General features: G+C 37.9%; 1 protein-coding gene across 2 annotated transcripts in view; it reads left to right on the forward strand.

Moving 5' to 3' along the window:
- UNC13C (unc-13 homolog C) overlaps positions 1-14842 on the forward strand; it is a 383250-nt gene that overhangs the window by 179658 nt on the left and 188750 nt on the right. For both annotated transcript variants that reach the window (XM_054042619.1, XM_054042620.1), the window contains exons 12-13: positions 7542-7692; positions 13704-13772. In XM_054042619.1, the coding sequence (XP_053898594.1) occupies positions 7542-7692; positions 13704-13772 (220 nt within the window). The remainder of the gene's footprint in view (positions 1-7541; positions 7693-13703; positions 13773-14842) is intronic.

Below are 14842 nucleotides of genomic sequence, written 5' to 3' on the forward strand. Positions count from 1 at the left end.
AGAGCCTTCACACTACCCCCAATGCACTGGCCAGAATAACTGTGCCAAAGAACTGCACTGAACCCACTTCCAGTACAATTTACTCCCTCCTTGGGGAGCCAGGAGAGAGAGTGTGATTGAGTCACAATCTCTAGCCCAGGCTGCTCCAGGGAGTGCAGTAACACCTAGCCCTTTCTCAGGGCTGGTCATATAGTCTCAATCTAACCTAGAGTGGGTCTTTTGTTGTGAAAAAATGGGATGCAGAATGAGATAATAAATGTCATTTTCATTTGTGACCTTAAGGCTAGAGGTTAATTAGAAGTGAGCAAAGAAACTGAAACAAAATTCAAAAACTTCGAAAATGGAGGTTTTCAGATTTTTTTTAATTGCTCAATTTCTCTCACAAAAGTGAAATTTTATTGTTAGCCCATTTTCTCTCAAAAATCTGCCTATTTCCAACTGCATGTGCAAAATTTAAAAGAAAAAAATCATTTTTTTTTCCAGATCAATGTTACTTCCCATCAAAATCATGAGAAATTTCTGTTACTGATGTGAAACTAGCAATTTGACAGAATAATTGTGCAACAGCTTGAAACAAAACTATGAAAAGGTTCATATGTAAAAATAGTAGGATTTGTTTGTACAGCTCTACCTTGAATCAAGGTCTCTAGAAACGAAAGGCGAGTGCAGTAACTCATTCTGGCTACCTGCTGTCAATCATATTGTAGTATCCCAGGTAATTAAACCAAAGAATGACATTGGGGAAAATTCTGCTCCTTGAACAAATGTAGGCTCTCTCCAATGTCAGGGAGAACCAAAAATGCACCTCCAAGGATAGATTTTTTTTTAATTATTTTTAATTATTGCATTTGTTTTTGAAAGATGATGATGGCTCTGTACTGTTGGAATATTGAAAGGTTTTTTTTATTAAGATGAACAGCCACTTATTTTTAATGGCCTGGAACATATGCAAAACATGCATTCATGTTCCCATTTTTTATATTTTATAATTGCTCTCTTTTTTTCTGTCTTGGTATATAAGAAAACTCCATTAGTTATGATATAGAGCAGTGGAGCCCTTGTCAGTTCAGCAACTGATAAACTCAGAATATTCCTATCTAGAAAAAACTGTCTAGCAAAAATTCCTTGCACTAGCAAAATGTTTGTTCAGTAGAACAATAGATGGAGAAAGACAAACTGATGTATGCAGTGCTTGTGCCTAATGTATTGCTGATATTGTTCAAAGACCTGCTGCACTTTATTTTTTAACACACATTTATTTTTATTTTTATTTTTTGAAGAGTGAGGACAAATCTTTAAGAAGTTTGTCTTTGTGTAAATACCATTGCCATAATATTGTTAAGGTTAGTGCCAGACTTTAATACCTACAGCATTAAAATCAAAGTCCATAAGGTAACCTGCTAAGGAACTACTGGTAGTTATATTTGCACATTGACATTTTTAGAACACGTTCCAGGATTAGTTTCATGAATTACTTTAGTTGGTGCATGTGTTCCATTTCCTCCTTTTTCACTGCTTAAACCCATTTTCATTCTTTTGGACTCCTAATACCAAGTAACTACCATACTGCTGAGTAAACAGAGTTGGAGTTTTTTAGTCTACTTGTATGAGTATTACATTTCTCAGATAGTCATATTATAAATATCGCATACCAAATACTTGAGCTCAGGCCTTAGGGAGGTTATGATCAATATGTTGATGACCAGTTTAATTCAGGTTTTCAAGCGTTAGACCAGATTTTTAAAGATATTTAGGCATTGATCCACTCAGCATTCCAACCCCTATGTCTCATTTTAAAAAGGGACTTGGGTATGAAGGAACCTAAATCCCATTGATTTTAAATTGGCATAATTCTTTAGCTTCACTTTTATTATAAAGGGGATTTAAAAATGAAAAATAAATCTCTAATTGATTAAACATTAGAATGTATTTACCGAATAAGCTGTCATCATTTTAAACTATTTTGTGATTCAGAATGATTGAAACCAACTGACAAAAGCAAAGAACCCAATTCTCGAACCTTTACTCAACTCTGGGTAGCACTGACTCACAAGGATAGTCCAATTGAAGTCAATGTTACTATTGATATGAGTAACTGCTACTCAAAATGAAAATTGAATACTCAGGGTCTTAGTAGTAAATATTGCTTTTGGCTGAGAGAAACACATTTAGCACACAATTTCTGATTTTCAATACTCATGGTTTTATTTTGCACCATTTAAACTCTCAAAGATCATGAGCAGCATAAAAAAGGACATCATTAGTGCAAAGTTAATATCTCACAATTTAACTGAATAGAACAAACTGGGGGAGTGTTAGATTTTACAGTAAAACTTGTAAAATTGTACACAGTAGCTGTGAAATTGCTGTATGACATGAGAGCTTGACTAAAAGTAACCAAGAAACAGACTAGAAGGATCTTTGGTGTTTTCCATTAACTGCAAAGTTTGGATGGAAATAATATTAGATCAGCAGTGGAATTTTAAGTATAATAAATTGGATGTTTCATCTAATTATTGAAAAAAGATTGTGTTGATTATCCCTATATATGCTGATTAATGCCTGTTGAAATTTTAAACACTAATCTCAAAATGCACTTGGTGAATCGATCAGTGGTGTTTTCTATTAACCTTGAAGGTTACTTGAAAATGCTGATGAAAATCATCCCATGTCAACATTGCAATTTCATACAAAGCAATTGGGCCAGGTAATTAGAACACCCGAATAATAAATGAGTATCTGGATGATGATTTGCTCATATTTGTGTTTTAACCTTAAAAGGTTGCTGAAATACTCTGGCATTAATGAAAATAAACTTTGACTAGCAACATGATCATGAGCCAGATAGCAAGGAAGTGCTGATTTTTAAACCCAGGCCATGTCATTCACTGCTTTCTCTGATTCTGTTTCTCTATCTGTAAAATGAGACTAACAGGACTTAATGGTCTGCCTCACAGAGATGTTGGTAAATGTTTGCAAAGCTATCAACATAAAAAGCATGATATAATCACTAAGCATTAATGTACACCATTTGTTAATGCACTTCAGCTCAAGGATCTCTATGCCACTTAAATCCTGCATAGAGAGTGCATTGGAGTGGTGGAAAAACCCTGGAGCCCTGGGAAAGGGTTTTACCCCAACTTTGCACAGTCAAATATGGAAGGTCACAATGGGGCCAGGCAAGGGAAGGGACCCCAGAATCACTTGAATTTGAGCAGAGGTCGGTGAAATTTTTCAGACCATTAGTATATAAATCAAAAATGCAGTTTTGGGACGACTATTAACGAATTGGACACATACACTGAATCGTGTCAGCCAAAAAAAAATTTAAAAGTTGGGGTCTAGATTCACAAGGGCACTTGTAAATATCTAGCCCTTCATTTATTTTACTTTTATTAAGAGTTAAAAATGCCCAAAATCTAAACAAAATTTTTCTGACTTTTTTGCTTCACCAAAAGTCTTGAAAAATGTCAGTTTTGGTTTGACCAAATTCAGTTTTTTTTATTTGAACTGCAGCAACCTGAAAAATCAGTTATTCACTCAGGTCTAAACAGGAGTCCCATAGCATCTGCTCCAGGGGGCTGCACCAACTGTCCAGCCCCACAGCCTGGCTCATGGTTGGGAGTGAGGGATGGATTTATCCCCGCAACCAGTGCACACTAACCCTGCACGGTGCCTGAATCCTCTGTGTTCTTAGCTATTAAGAAGTCCACAACATATTTTAAAATAACAAAAACTAAATAGAAGATTAGGTATTTTTGAAGACTTTTGTGGCTGCACAAATTAATGACTTGTTTATTTCTCGGAAGTCGTGATTTTAAAACAAAACTATAAGGTTACTTGTCTAGAATGAGTTGCTATAGGGAGTTAGAAAATTGCAGTATAATAATTTTTTCCAGCCAATTGCATTTCAATTACAAGGGTCAGTTGATTATGTCTCTCATGTTATATTCTTTTAGAAAAAGACCTAAAATGTTTTAAACTAAAATAAGGACAAGACATATGGTTGGAGCATTTACTGGTGGTTGGAGCATTTGGGAATACACTGGAATCTATTCTGACTCCGTTTGTGATGATCTTGCTCTGAGATCAATGGGATACAAGTCATTGATTCAAGCTCAAATGTCTGTAGCACTGACTAATGTCCTTCCTGACTGATTAAGGCTAGTGGGGAAGAGCTGTGTCTGGAGATGCATGGGTGTGGTGTTCTGTCCCATCTAGTGGCACCGAGACCACTTAGAGAGATTAATGAATTTGCTCTACATGCCTTAGCTAATAGCCAGTTGGCTTTTAGCTCATGCGGTAGAGGCTCATGCACTAAGCTCCAGAAGTCTCAGGTTCGATCCTGCCCCCCGATGACCAGAGTCTGTCACTGTTACACATGTAACACATATGTAAAAGAGATCCAGAATCAGAGATCAGATATACTTAAGTCTGACTCCTGCTCCTGGATTCCTGACTCTTGATGCCTGAGACTTGTAATGTGGAGGTAGCAAAAAATGGTAATGGGAACAGTCTCTTCATCCAAGTGTCTGCCTTGTTGGAGCTGCAGGTTTCTATCTTCTCTTATTCCCTGATGTGTTCATGAAGCAGATAGTGATTGGTGCAGGTTTAAACTGATGTATCACCAACCATGCCTCTTACTGCCTCACCACTGAGGTCTTCCTCACAGCAGTTTGGCAGGCATTTTTGCTTTAATTATTAATAATATTTTGTGTAGTGTTCACAAAGAATTTACTAAGGGCCAATTCCTGAGGTTTGAGTTTTCCTGGATAAAAACTGAGTAACACCAGTGCCAAACCAAGCATTCATATTCATGCCTCAGGCCCACAAAAATCATGAGATTAGCTTAAAAATAATGAAAATTTAAAAATACTCAATTTTTGAGCCCTTTGGGTTCGTGTTTTTGAGCTTTTCAAGGGCTATAAATTTAGCTTTTCTTAATGAAAGCTAAGATTGTCATGTAATCACATCACTCCAGAAGTTGGGGCTCCAAGAAAAACACCTTGTGTTGAGAGACTGGCAATCAACTCAAAAGAGTTTTTGGCAACATGACGGCACCCTTGTAAGCACCTCCCTGAAGGGTACTTGCTTTCTCCTCCACTCTCCTCTGTCCCCCCTGGATCCTTTAATCACAGGTACTCTATCCTCCTCCTGAACCCCTCCTATAGTCTCCTAATTGCCCACCATGCCACAGGCTCCCTGTGTCTTAGCCTCTGAACACACTATGCCAGGGGTTCTTTTGTGTCCCCAGTGAGGGAGCCTCTCCTCCATCACAGAGAGTACTTATTTTCTTTCCCCCCAGAAGGAAGTGGGACAGTTATGTGTCTTCTCTCTTTCTCTTCCTCCTCCACCAAACATGATGCAGGATATGGCGGGGCAGCTTGTTGGGAGGAAAGAAGAAAAGGAAGCTCTCCTCTAGGCTCTTCTCGTTCCCCTTGCTGACTGAGCATGAAGGTGTTGAGTGGAGTTTTTATTTCTGAGAGCTGTTCTCAGACAGCAGAGGGGTTGAGGGCTGGCTGCCCGCTGCAGCTGACAGGAGCACTTTTGGCTTTGGTGCTGAGGACCTCTCCACACCAGTCTGAGAGTTAGGAAGGAAGCGGGAGGCAAGAGAGTCCTATTTTCCTCTCTTAGCATCCCCCCTGAAATTATACCTCTGCCTGGAAAAAGTAGCTTTTTAAGACAGGGAGAGATGGTGCTTGGCTGACATGAAGAGACAAACTGTTCCAAGAGATCATAGGAATCTGTGTTATTGAAGGCATGATGCCAGGAATGGTATCGTGGACCCTGACAGAGTCATTTTTGTCTCTCCAGCAGGGGGTTTGAGCAGCTGCAGCTGTTGGGACCGATCAGGACATGACAGTCAGTCACAAGCAGATGGAGGGAGCAGTTCAGAAAAGGGATTGGGAGCACCACAGGTGGTGAATAGGAGAGTTGGAAGATATAAAAGCAGTGATGTAGGCAGGGCCGGCTCAAGCAAAAAACAAAAAAACAAAAAAACACGGTGCGGCCAGAATGGCAAAGCAAAAAAAAAAAAATACAACCTGTGGCGTGGCCGGAGCACGGGTGCAGGGAGACCGGCTGGGGGTGGAAGGGGGGGGCGGGAGGGGGAGGGAGCGGGCGGGAGAGAGAGAGAGAAGGGGATGGCCAGGGCTACAGCAGGGGCGCTGCCATGTGGCCTCCTGCTGCCTGCCACGAGGGCTCCACTCCGGTCGGCGGGGAAGGAAGGAAAAGGCATGCCCTGCAGGTCGCTCTGGTTCTCCGCGCCGCCGCCCTCTACAGGGCAGCCAGAGTGGAACAAGAACAACAAAAAAAGGGCCGTGCCGCCCTAGGCTTGGGCAGAATGCTGCCTCAAACAATCTGCCGCCCCAAGCACCAGCTTGCTCAGCTGGATGTAGGCTGTGTGAAATTAAGTGGGGAGTTGTGGAAATGTAGCAGGATTTAATGTGTTTTATAGACAAGAATCCAGTGACAGGATTGAAGTGAGAGAGGAGATATGGACAAACAGTGTAAGTGGAAGATGACATTAGCAATGGCATGAATTAGGATATTTGGCTTAAGTTCACCTATACAAAATTAAGCATTCAGTGCTTGTATTACATTCTTTTTTTTGTACAATCTACAGTATTTTGTATTTTCAAAGTCTTTTTCTTTTTTTTCATTCAAATGAAACAGAAAAAGTGTGTACCAACAATAACATCAACTTTGTTTTAAATTCAGAAGTGTTGAAATTGAACTCCTCATCATTTTTACCTTGTGTATTAATACTTCTTTATGACTTATACTATGTTTTTTAAATGTTCTGTGACCTTACAGTTGACATTGTGTTCTCATTAGTTTATCAATAGTCAGAATTTCATCTAATTATATGTAGTTGTCCTATGTAACAGACTGATTAGCACTCAATATTGATTCTAGAAGAACACCAGTTATTCTGGTTTTGCACTCTCTCCTGAGTGGAAGTCAGATATTCACTATTTTATTGCCTGGTGTACTACCAGTATTGATGCTCTTTGGTTTCTTTTGAGTGTAAAGCAAGATGGAAAGATTTCTAGTGTCCAGGACTTTTGGAAGTCCCACTTCTCGGTAATAAAATAGCCTAAAAAGTAAGCCTTAGTAATACTTTAGAAAAATTTCATCCTCTTTATACCTACCACCCAAACTCTTTGAACCTGAAACTAACCTGGGTGGTGTAGACCCATTGTAGCCTTCTGTGATAACACATTTTATATTTGATAAACATTTTTCTTTTAATACAGTCAAACATAATACTATATATAATCACATTTTATTTTAGAATTGATACAAGTTAACATTTCTAGCTGTATTCAGTGTACAACCCATAGCAGCAGTATAGATCAGAGCTAGATTCTGATCTCATGTATGCCAGTGTAAGTCCCAAGAGCCACCATTGGAATTGATGATGTTACTTGGAATTTACACCAGTGGAAATGAAAGCAGAAGCTGGCCATAGAACGCTTGGAATGTATCTGTATAGCATACTTCTAATACTTTAATAGTAATCTCTGTTTGAATTTTAGGCACTTTTCATGTCTGTCTTCTAAATACATGTGTTCTGGAGTTCCAGCAGTGATGAGTACCTTGTTGGCCAACATAAATGCTTTTTATGCTCACACTACAGCTACAACTAATGTGTCTGCCTCAGATCGTTTTGCTGCTACCAACTTTGGTGTAAGTATAATTTCTTTACCCTGGCAATATGATAGAATTCCCAGTATCTACTTTCTAAGAGTTGATGTAGCATGGAACCTATGACGTTAGGGATGATAATATTTTCAAAAGTGTCTAAGGCTGTAACTACACTTGGACTAGGGTTGCGATTCCCAGCTCATGTAAACATATTCACGCTAGCTCTCATTGGGCTAGCATGCTAAAAATAATGGTGTAGCCACAGTAGCATGGGCAGCAGCGAGTAGCAGCATGGACTAGCTACCCCAAGCATGTACTCCTAGGGGCCAGGTGCGTTTGTACTTGAGCAGCTAATCTGTGCCACTACTTACTGCTGTCTATGCTACCTTGGCTACATTACAATTTCTGATGCTCTAGCTCAATAAAAGCTAGTGTGATTATATCTGCACAACACTAGCTCCAAGCGTAGCAGTACCCTAGTTACTTGGGAAAAAGAGACTTAGGTGCTTTTGAAAATTTTGCCCTGGGTCTCTTTGATAAGTTAATATTAGCATGCTGCGTACTTTGGTCACATCTTTTTTTAAACTCTTACATACATAAAGATTGGCATGCACATTATTTGTGACATTTTCAATGAAATTCACATCAGAAGAATTTTGGTTTCATTTAAGGTAGAAGCTTACAAACTCATCACAACTCTCTATTAAGATCGATAGACCAGTACCTCAGATGGGATATTGGATGTACTTGGACCCAATGGATCTGGCCCTAAATCATCAGAATAGAACCTTCAGGGCCATTAGCATAAGAATATTTGTAGTGACTGTCTTTAAAAATGTGCATTTTTTGCAATTTTGCATAAGTCAGTAATAGAGAAACATTATAATGAAGATTCAGCATCTTTTCAGATGAGTGTTACCATCATTAGTGGAAACACCAACTAAGATTTTTCCCTCTAACTAGTTAGAGGAATAATTCTACATATATAATAGGAACTCAGAGCAGGTGTCTTTCCTTTGTCTCCATCATTAGGGAAAGTGCTTGCAGTAAATCTTTCATCTAAGAAACTAAAAATTACACCTTCTGTTTCAGGTTCGATACTGAACTCTCTTTCTGAATGCCTCTCTTTTGTAGAAGTACATGGCATCATGACATGACTATTAGAAAACACAAATGATCAAAGTGTGCCAATCCTGTATAGGGAAAGTGAAGTTAAACTTGATATTTCTGTTTGGTATAACTGGAATGGCTCTTAAAGTTAGACTCCTGGTAGAATGATTTTAAATAGGTTCATACACTACATAAGACAAGAAAGATGGCTTATCAAGGGTCGTTTTCAGTTGTTGAAAACTCAGTATGGAATTAGAGTGTTCTGCGTACTAAGGGCGAGATCATGAGATGATGTAATACCTACTCTCAGGAGGTGGCAAAGCAGCCAAGGAGGGAGATCATGACTCTCCTGGTTCCCCAGCACCTTCAGGGAGGGAGCAAACTGTGCTGTGTCAATACCTGGCATAGTGTGTACTGCCCAGTGCTTTGGTAGTGGAAGAACTATGGATGTGCTCATTTCTCCAATCTCCACTTCCCTTCCCCTAGCTACACTGGGGAGGTTGGCGAAGGAAGGGAGAGTAGCAGCTCTGGGGAGTCTGCTTCCACCCCCACACTACTACTCATGATGTGGGTAGCCAAAGAACGGGCACAAACACAATTTGACCCTGAATAATTAATATATTCATTCTTCATTTTTTTTAGTTTGCATTGCTATTATTTGTATGTTAACCATTTTTAAGGAATAATCCTCTGATTCATTACCAAATGCAAACACACACTAATGATTTCTAAAATATTATTTATTAACATCTATTTTAATAAATTTGGAATTTAATCAAATATCAAACACAATATTAATGAAGTACAAATTGCAGCTGCATGAAGCACTGTCTAGTGATTAGGGCTGTCTAGCGATTAAAACAAATTCATCGCGATTAATTGTGCGATTAAAATAATTAATTGTGATCAATCGTGTGATTAATTGCACTGTTAAACAAACTAAGTGTAATGAAAATATTTCCACTTCTGCATGATTTTCAAGGGCATTATTATCAAATAATAAAATTTGGTGGGGTTTTTTTTGGTTTTTTTTTTGGTTGTTTTTACAACATAGGACACAATTTTCAGACTATGGCCAAGAAAATAATTCCATCTGTGCCTGAAACAAATTTTTTGTAAAGAAAATTCATTCCGAGCATTTTTCCACAGTATGCAGTAAATCAAATTTAGATTCATAACTATTATGTACAGCGTTATTACATATTTTCTCCATGAAGGGCCTTGCATGCTTAAATCCCCAGTTCGGTGGCAGCCTCTCCCAGGACTGGGATTCAAACTCAATGCACCTCAGTTTTCCCCTCTATAAAAGGGTAATAGTGATACCCGTTATTGTGAAGATCTGTAAGATTTATAGATGAAAAGTACAAGCTGACTATACATTACTACTATTATTTAATTATTATGTTACCAAATATTCTAGTGATGAAACTTAGATGTGTTTATTCAGGTTCTAATTTTAAAAGTACATTGATGGTTTGTTATTAGGGCTGTCATGCGATTAAAAGAATTAATTGTGATTAATCGTGCAATTAATTGCACTGTTAAACAATAATAGAATACCATTTATTTAAATAGTTTAGGATGATTTCCACATTTTCAAATATATTTATTTCAATTATAACAGAGAATACAAAGTATACAGTGCTTACTTTATATTTATTTTTTATCACAAATATTTGCACTGTAAAAAACAAAAGAATTCGTATTTTTCAATACACCTAATACAAGTAACGTAGTGCCATCTCTTTATAATGAAAGTTGAACTTACAAATGTAGAATTATGTACAAACATAATTGCACTCAAAAACAAAACAATGCAAAACTTTAGAGTCTACAAGTCCACTCAGTCCTATTTCTCATTCAGCCAATCACTAAGACAAAAAGTTTGTTTACATTTGCAGGAGATAATGCTACCTGCTTCTTGTTCACAATATCAACCTGAAAGTGAGAACAGGTGTTTGCATGGCACTGTTGTAGCCGGCGTCACAAGATATTTACATGCCAGTAAAGATTCATAAGTCCTTTCATGCTTCAACCACCATTCCAGAGGACATGTGTCCATGCTGATGATGGGTTCTGCTCAATAACAATCCAAAGCAGTGCGGATGGACACATGTTCATTTTCATCATCTGAGTCAAATGCCGCCAGCAGAACGTTGATTTTCTTGTTTGGTGGTTCGGGTTCTGTAGTCCGCATTGGAGTGTTGCTCTTTTAAGACTTTTAAAACCATGCTCTACACCTCGTCCCTCTCAGATTTTGGAAGGCACTTCAGATTCTTAAACCTTTGGTCGAGTGCTGTAGCTATCTTTAGAAATTTCACATTGGTACCTTTTTTGCGTTTTGTCAAATCTGCAGTGAAAATGTTCTTAAAACGAACAATATGTGCTGCGTTCAGTCACAAATTTAATTAACACGTTATTTTTTTAATGAGCGTCATCAGCATGAAAGCATGTCCTCTGGAATGGTGGCCGAAGCATGAAGGGGCCTATGAATGTTTAGCATATCTGGCACGTAGATACCTTGCAATGCTGTCTACAAAAGTCCTTTGTGAATTCCTGTTCGCACTTTCTGGTGACATTGTAAATAAGAAGTGGGCAGCATTTCTGCTGTAAATGTAAACAAACTTGTTTGTCTTAGTGATTGGCTGAACGAGAAATAGGACTGAGTGGATTTGTAGACTCTAAAGTTTTGCATTGTTTTCTTTTTGAGTGCAGTTATGTAACAAACAAAAAATCTACATTTGTAAGTTGCAATTTCATGATAAAGAGATTGCACTGCAGTACTTGTATGAGGTGAACTGAAAAATACTGTTTTGTTTATCATTTTTACAGTGTAAATATTTGTAATCAAAAATAATATAAAGTGAGCCATGGATACTTTGTATTCTGTGTTGTAATTGAAATCAATATATTTGAAAATGTAGAAAAACATCCAAAAATATTTAATAAATTTCAATTGGTATTCTATTGTTTAACAGTGCAATTAAAACTGCGATTAATCGTGATTAATTTTTTTGAGTTAATTGAATAAATTAACTGCTATTAATCGACAGCCCTATTTGTTATTAAAACATTCTGGCACTTATACTTTTGTTGAAATGGCATGCTACTGTTTCAACAAAACCCTTTATCAGATGTTTTATGTTTGATCCAGCTTTTGAAATGTAAAGTTTTGCTGTTTATTTCATCATGGATTTTCTCTTCTTTATTTCCATTTTGCTAGTGAGCAGAACATTTTTTTTTTATCCTCAGCTTGGAGGGGCAGATTAAGTCCTCTCTCTGATGTTAATGCCAATTTACCTTTGACGCAAATACCAATCCAATTTGTAGTTCAACAGATGGGTAGAAAGACAGTATTAAAACATCTCTAATAGAGGTTCTGGGCTCTGTTTTCAAACAATTGACTTATAGGCAAAATATAAGATTATTTTTCTCATTTCTGAAGCCCTCTGGGTCAGGTTGCATGATAGTGGATAGCTGCACACCATTCATCAAAAAGAACATCCCAAATTCAAATCCTCAAGCCTACATCTGGGATGGATTTGCCTCAGTATTTCAGTGGAGATTTATAACATGGCAAAAACATCCCCTTGTGTTGAACACTTAATGGAACTGTGCCAGATCAAAGGCTTTATGTGTAGGTTAGTACTCCCCTGCCATGCAAGTTATACCATGGTCACATCATTGCATAGTTCAGAAGTGTGATAGAGGTCAGCACATATGTTTATGGGTATCAGATCTTGCTACTTCCAATGGTCTGTAGCCTTTACATATTCTGATGGTGTAACTGCATGTTTCTTTGCAATTGGATAAGGGGTATAAGTGTTTCAACACAAAGCATGAAAGGCATACAACTCTCATTAACATTACTGGGACTCACACAGCTCAGTTGTGTGCATTGCACTAAAATTTTTCCCTTGGGCCTTTATATGCCAAAATCACAAGTCAATCTCCATTTTCAAAGGGAAAAGCTATTGCTCAGATAGGTTTCACAAGGCCACCATCTCTAATGGGTCATTGTCTGGGTACACCACAAGAAGGACAGGAGACACTTGTTATGGATTTTAATCAGGCCGCAACTTTATTATATAGATGTCTGGGACTACCTGGCAGATAAAGTGTACAGTGCAAGCAAATCCATATTTATTCAAATCAATTCTCTGGGGCATCCATCAGCTCCCCTTTGTTTCCATCCAGGTCCCCCAGCCGACCCATGGCTTGGACCTTACCATCCACCAGCCTCGTAAGAAGGTTAAGGTGGGCTATGAGAACAGGGGGCGTTAGCTCCCTGCCATACCAATCATAGGAGTCCCCAACTCCCTCCCCCATTCTTTTTTACATCTTGCTAAAAATCCCCTGTGCAAACAAATAATGTGCTCTCCAGTTTTAAAAGGGGCAAGCAGAGTTTTGTAAGGAGCTGAATACAGAAACAGAACAAGCTGATCTTTTCTGACAAGCCACACACCCATCACTGAAAACCTGTGAACTTTAATTTGAATTGATACTGTTGTTGTTCAGAGTCTTCTGACATTATTTTTTCAGTTTCCCTAGGTATTTTTGTTTTAGTTATTTACTTAACAACGCATCAGTTATTAAGATAAAGGAAAGCAGTTTAGGGGAAAGGCTGCTGTGCTTCACTAATGCATTTTAAGGCTGCATGATGGTGAATGAATGCCAGAGATTTGTGCTATATTAGATGAATCATGAAATATGGCAGAAGGCATAACACATTTACAGTTTCTGTTATACTTACTGTTATGTCAGACCAATGCTTTTATACAAATACATTGAAAACTGCACACTTTCCAAACAGATCCAGAATGGAAGGCAGCAGATTGTATGCTTTGTGATAAATGTGTGGGCTGTAGATTTACACACATAACTACAGAAACTTGGCACCACATTGTGTCTCATGTACAAATGTTCATGTCTTCTTTGTACAGAGGGAAAAGTTCATAAAACTGCTGGATCAATTGCACAATTCACTGAGGATTGACCTATCTAAATACAGGGTATGTATAACAGATCCTACTAAGGGACCAAATCATACATTGTTTAGTATAAATATATCAGTGCACTTTATCTGCTTATACCATTTTAGACATGAATATCTAGTCTGACATGAAATTTGAAAGAATAAAGATGCTCACACTATCACCAATCCTTGAATTAGAATTCAAATTTTAGGACATCAGTGTTTTAATAAAAAGAACAGGAGTACTTGTGGCACCTTAGAGACTAACAAATTTATTAGAGCATAAGCTTTCGTGGACTACAGCCCACTTCTTCGGATGCATACAGAGTGGAATAAATATTGAGGAGATATATATACACACATACAGAGAGCATAAACAGGTGGGAGTTGTCTTACCAACTCTGAGAGGCCAATTAAGTAAGAGAAAAAAAAAACTTTTGAAGTGATAATCAAGATAGCCCAGTACAGACAGTTTGATAAGAAGTGTGAGGATACTTACAAGGGGAGATAGATTCAATGTTTGTAATGGCTCAGCCATTCCCAGTCCTGAAGTGGGCTGTAGTCCACGAAAGCTTATGCTCTAATAAATTTGTTAGTCTCTAAGGTGCCACAAGTACTCCTGTTCTTTTTGCGGATACAGACTAACACGGCTACCACTCTGAAACCTGTCAGTGTTTTAATAAAACCATATTTTCTGATCTTTCTTGAGATTAACAGCTAAGAAAGGAGGGTCATTGTGTGATATTACAATTGGTGAGGCAGTTTTTTAGAGTTTAGAAAATCAAAAGTTTCATTCAGCATAAGTGTCTGTCTGTGGGTTCCTTCAGTGTTGAAGAATGATATCCACTCCCTATCAGACTATAAGGATAGTTGAGTAGTCCTTTGATGGTATGAGGCCATTAAATGACCACCAAAAATGTTTTCTGGGTATCAATCTGCCTGCTAATCTAGGGGACTCTTAGTATTTCACATAAATTCCAATTCATTAAGCTTATTATGAAACTACTAACATTGTTTCTGGAACTGATTTATATATGATGGAGAGCAAATAAAAGGGTTTCCTTTAAATCACAAACAGTGTTTCTTTAACCTTTTTCATTGCAGTAT

Source organism: Malaclemys terrapin, chromosome 10 (assembly GCF_027887155.1).
Source record: "Malaclemys terrapin pileata isolate rMalTer1 chromosome 10, rMalTer1.hap1, whole genome shotgun sequence".
Taxonomy (NCBI): domain Eukaryota; kingdom Metazoa; phylum Chordata; order Testudines; family Emydidae; genus Malaclemys; species Malaclemys terrapin.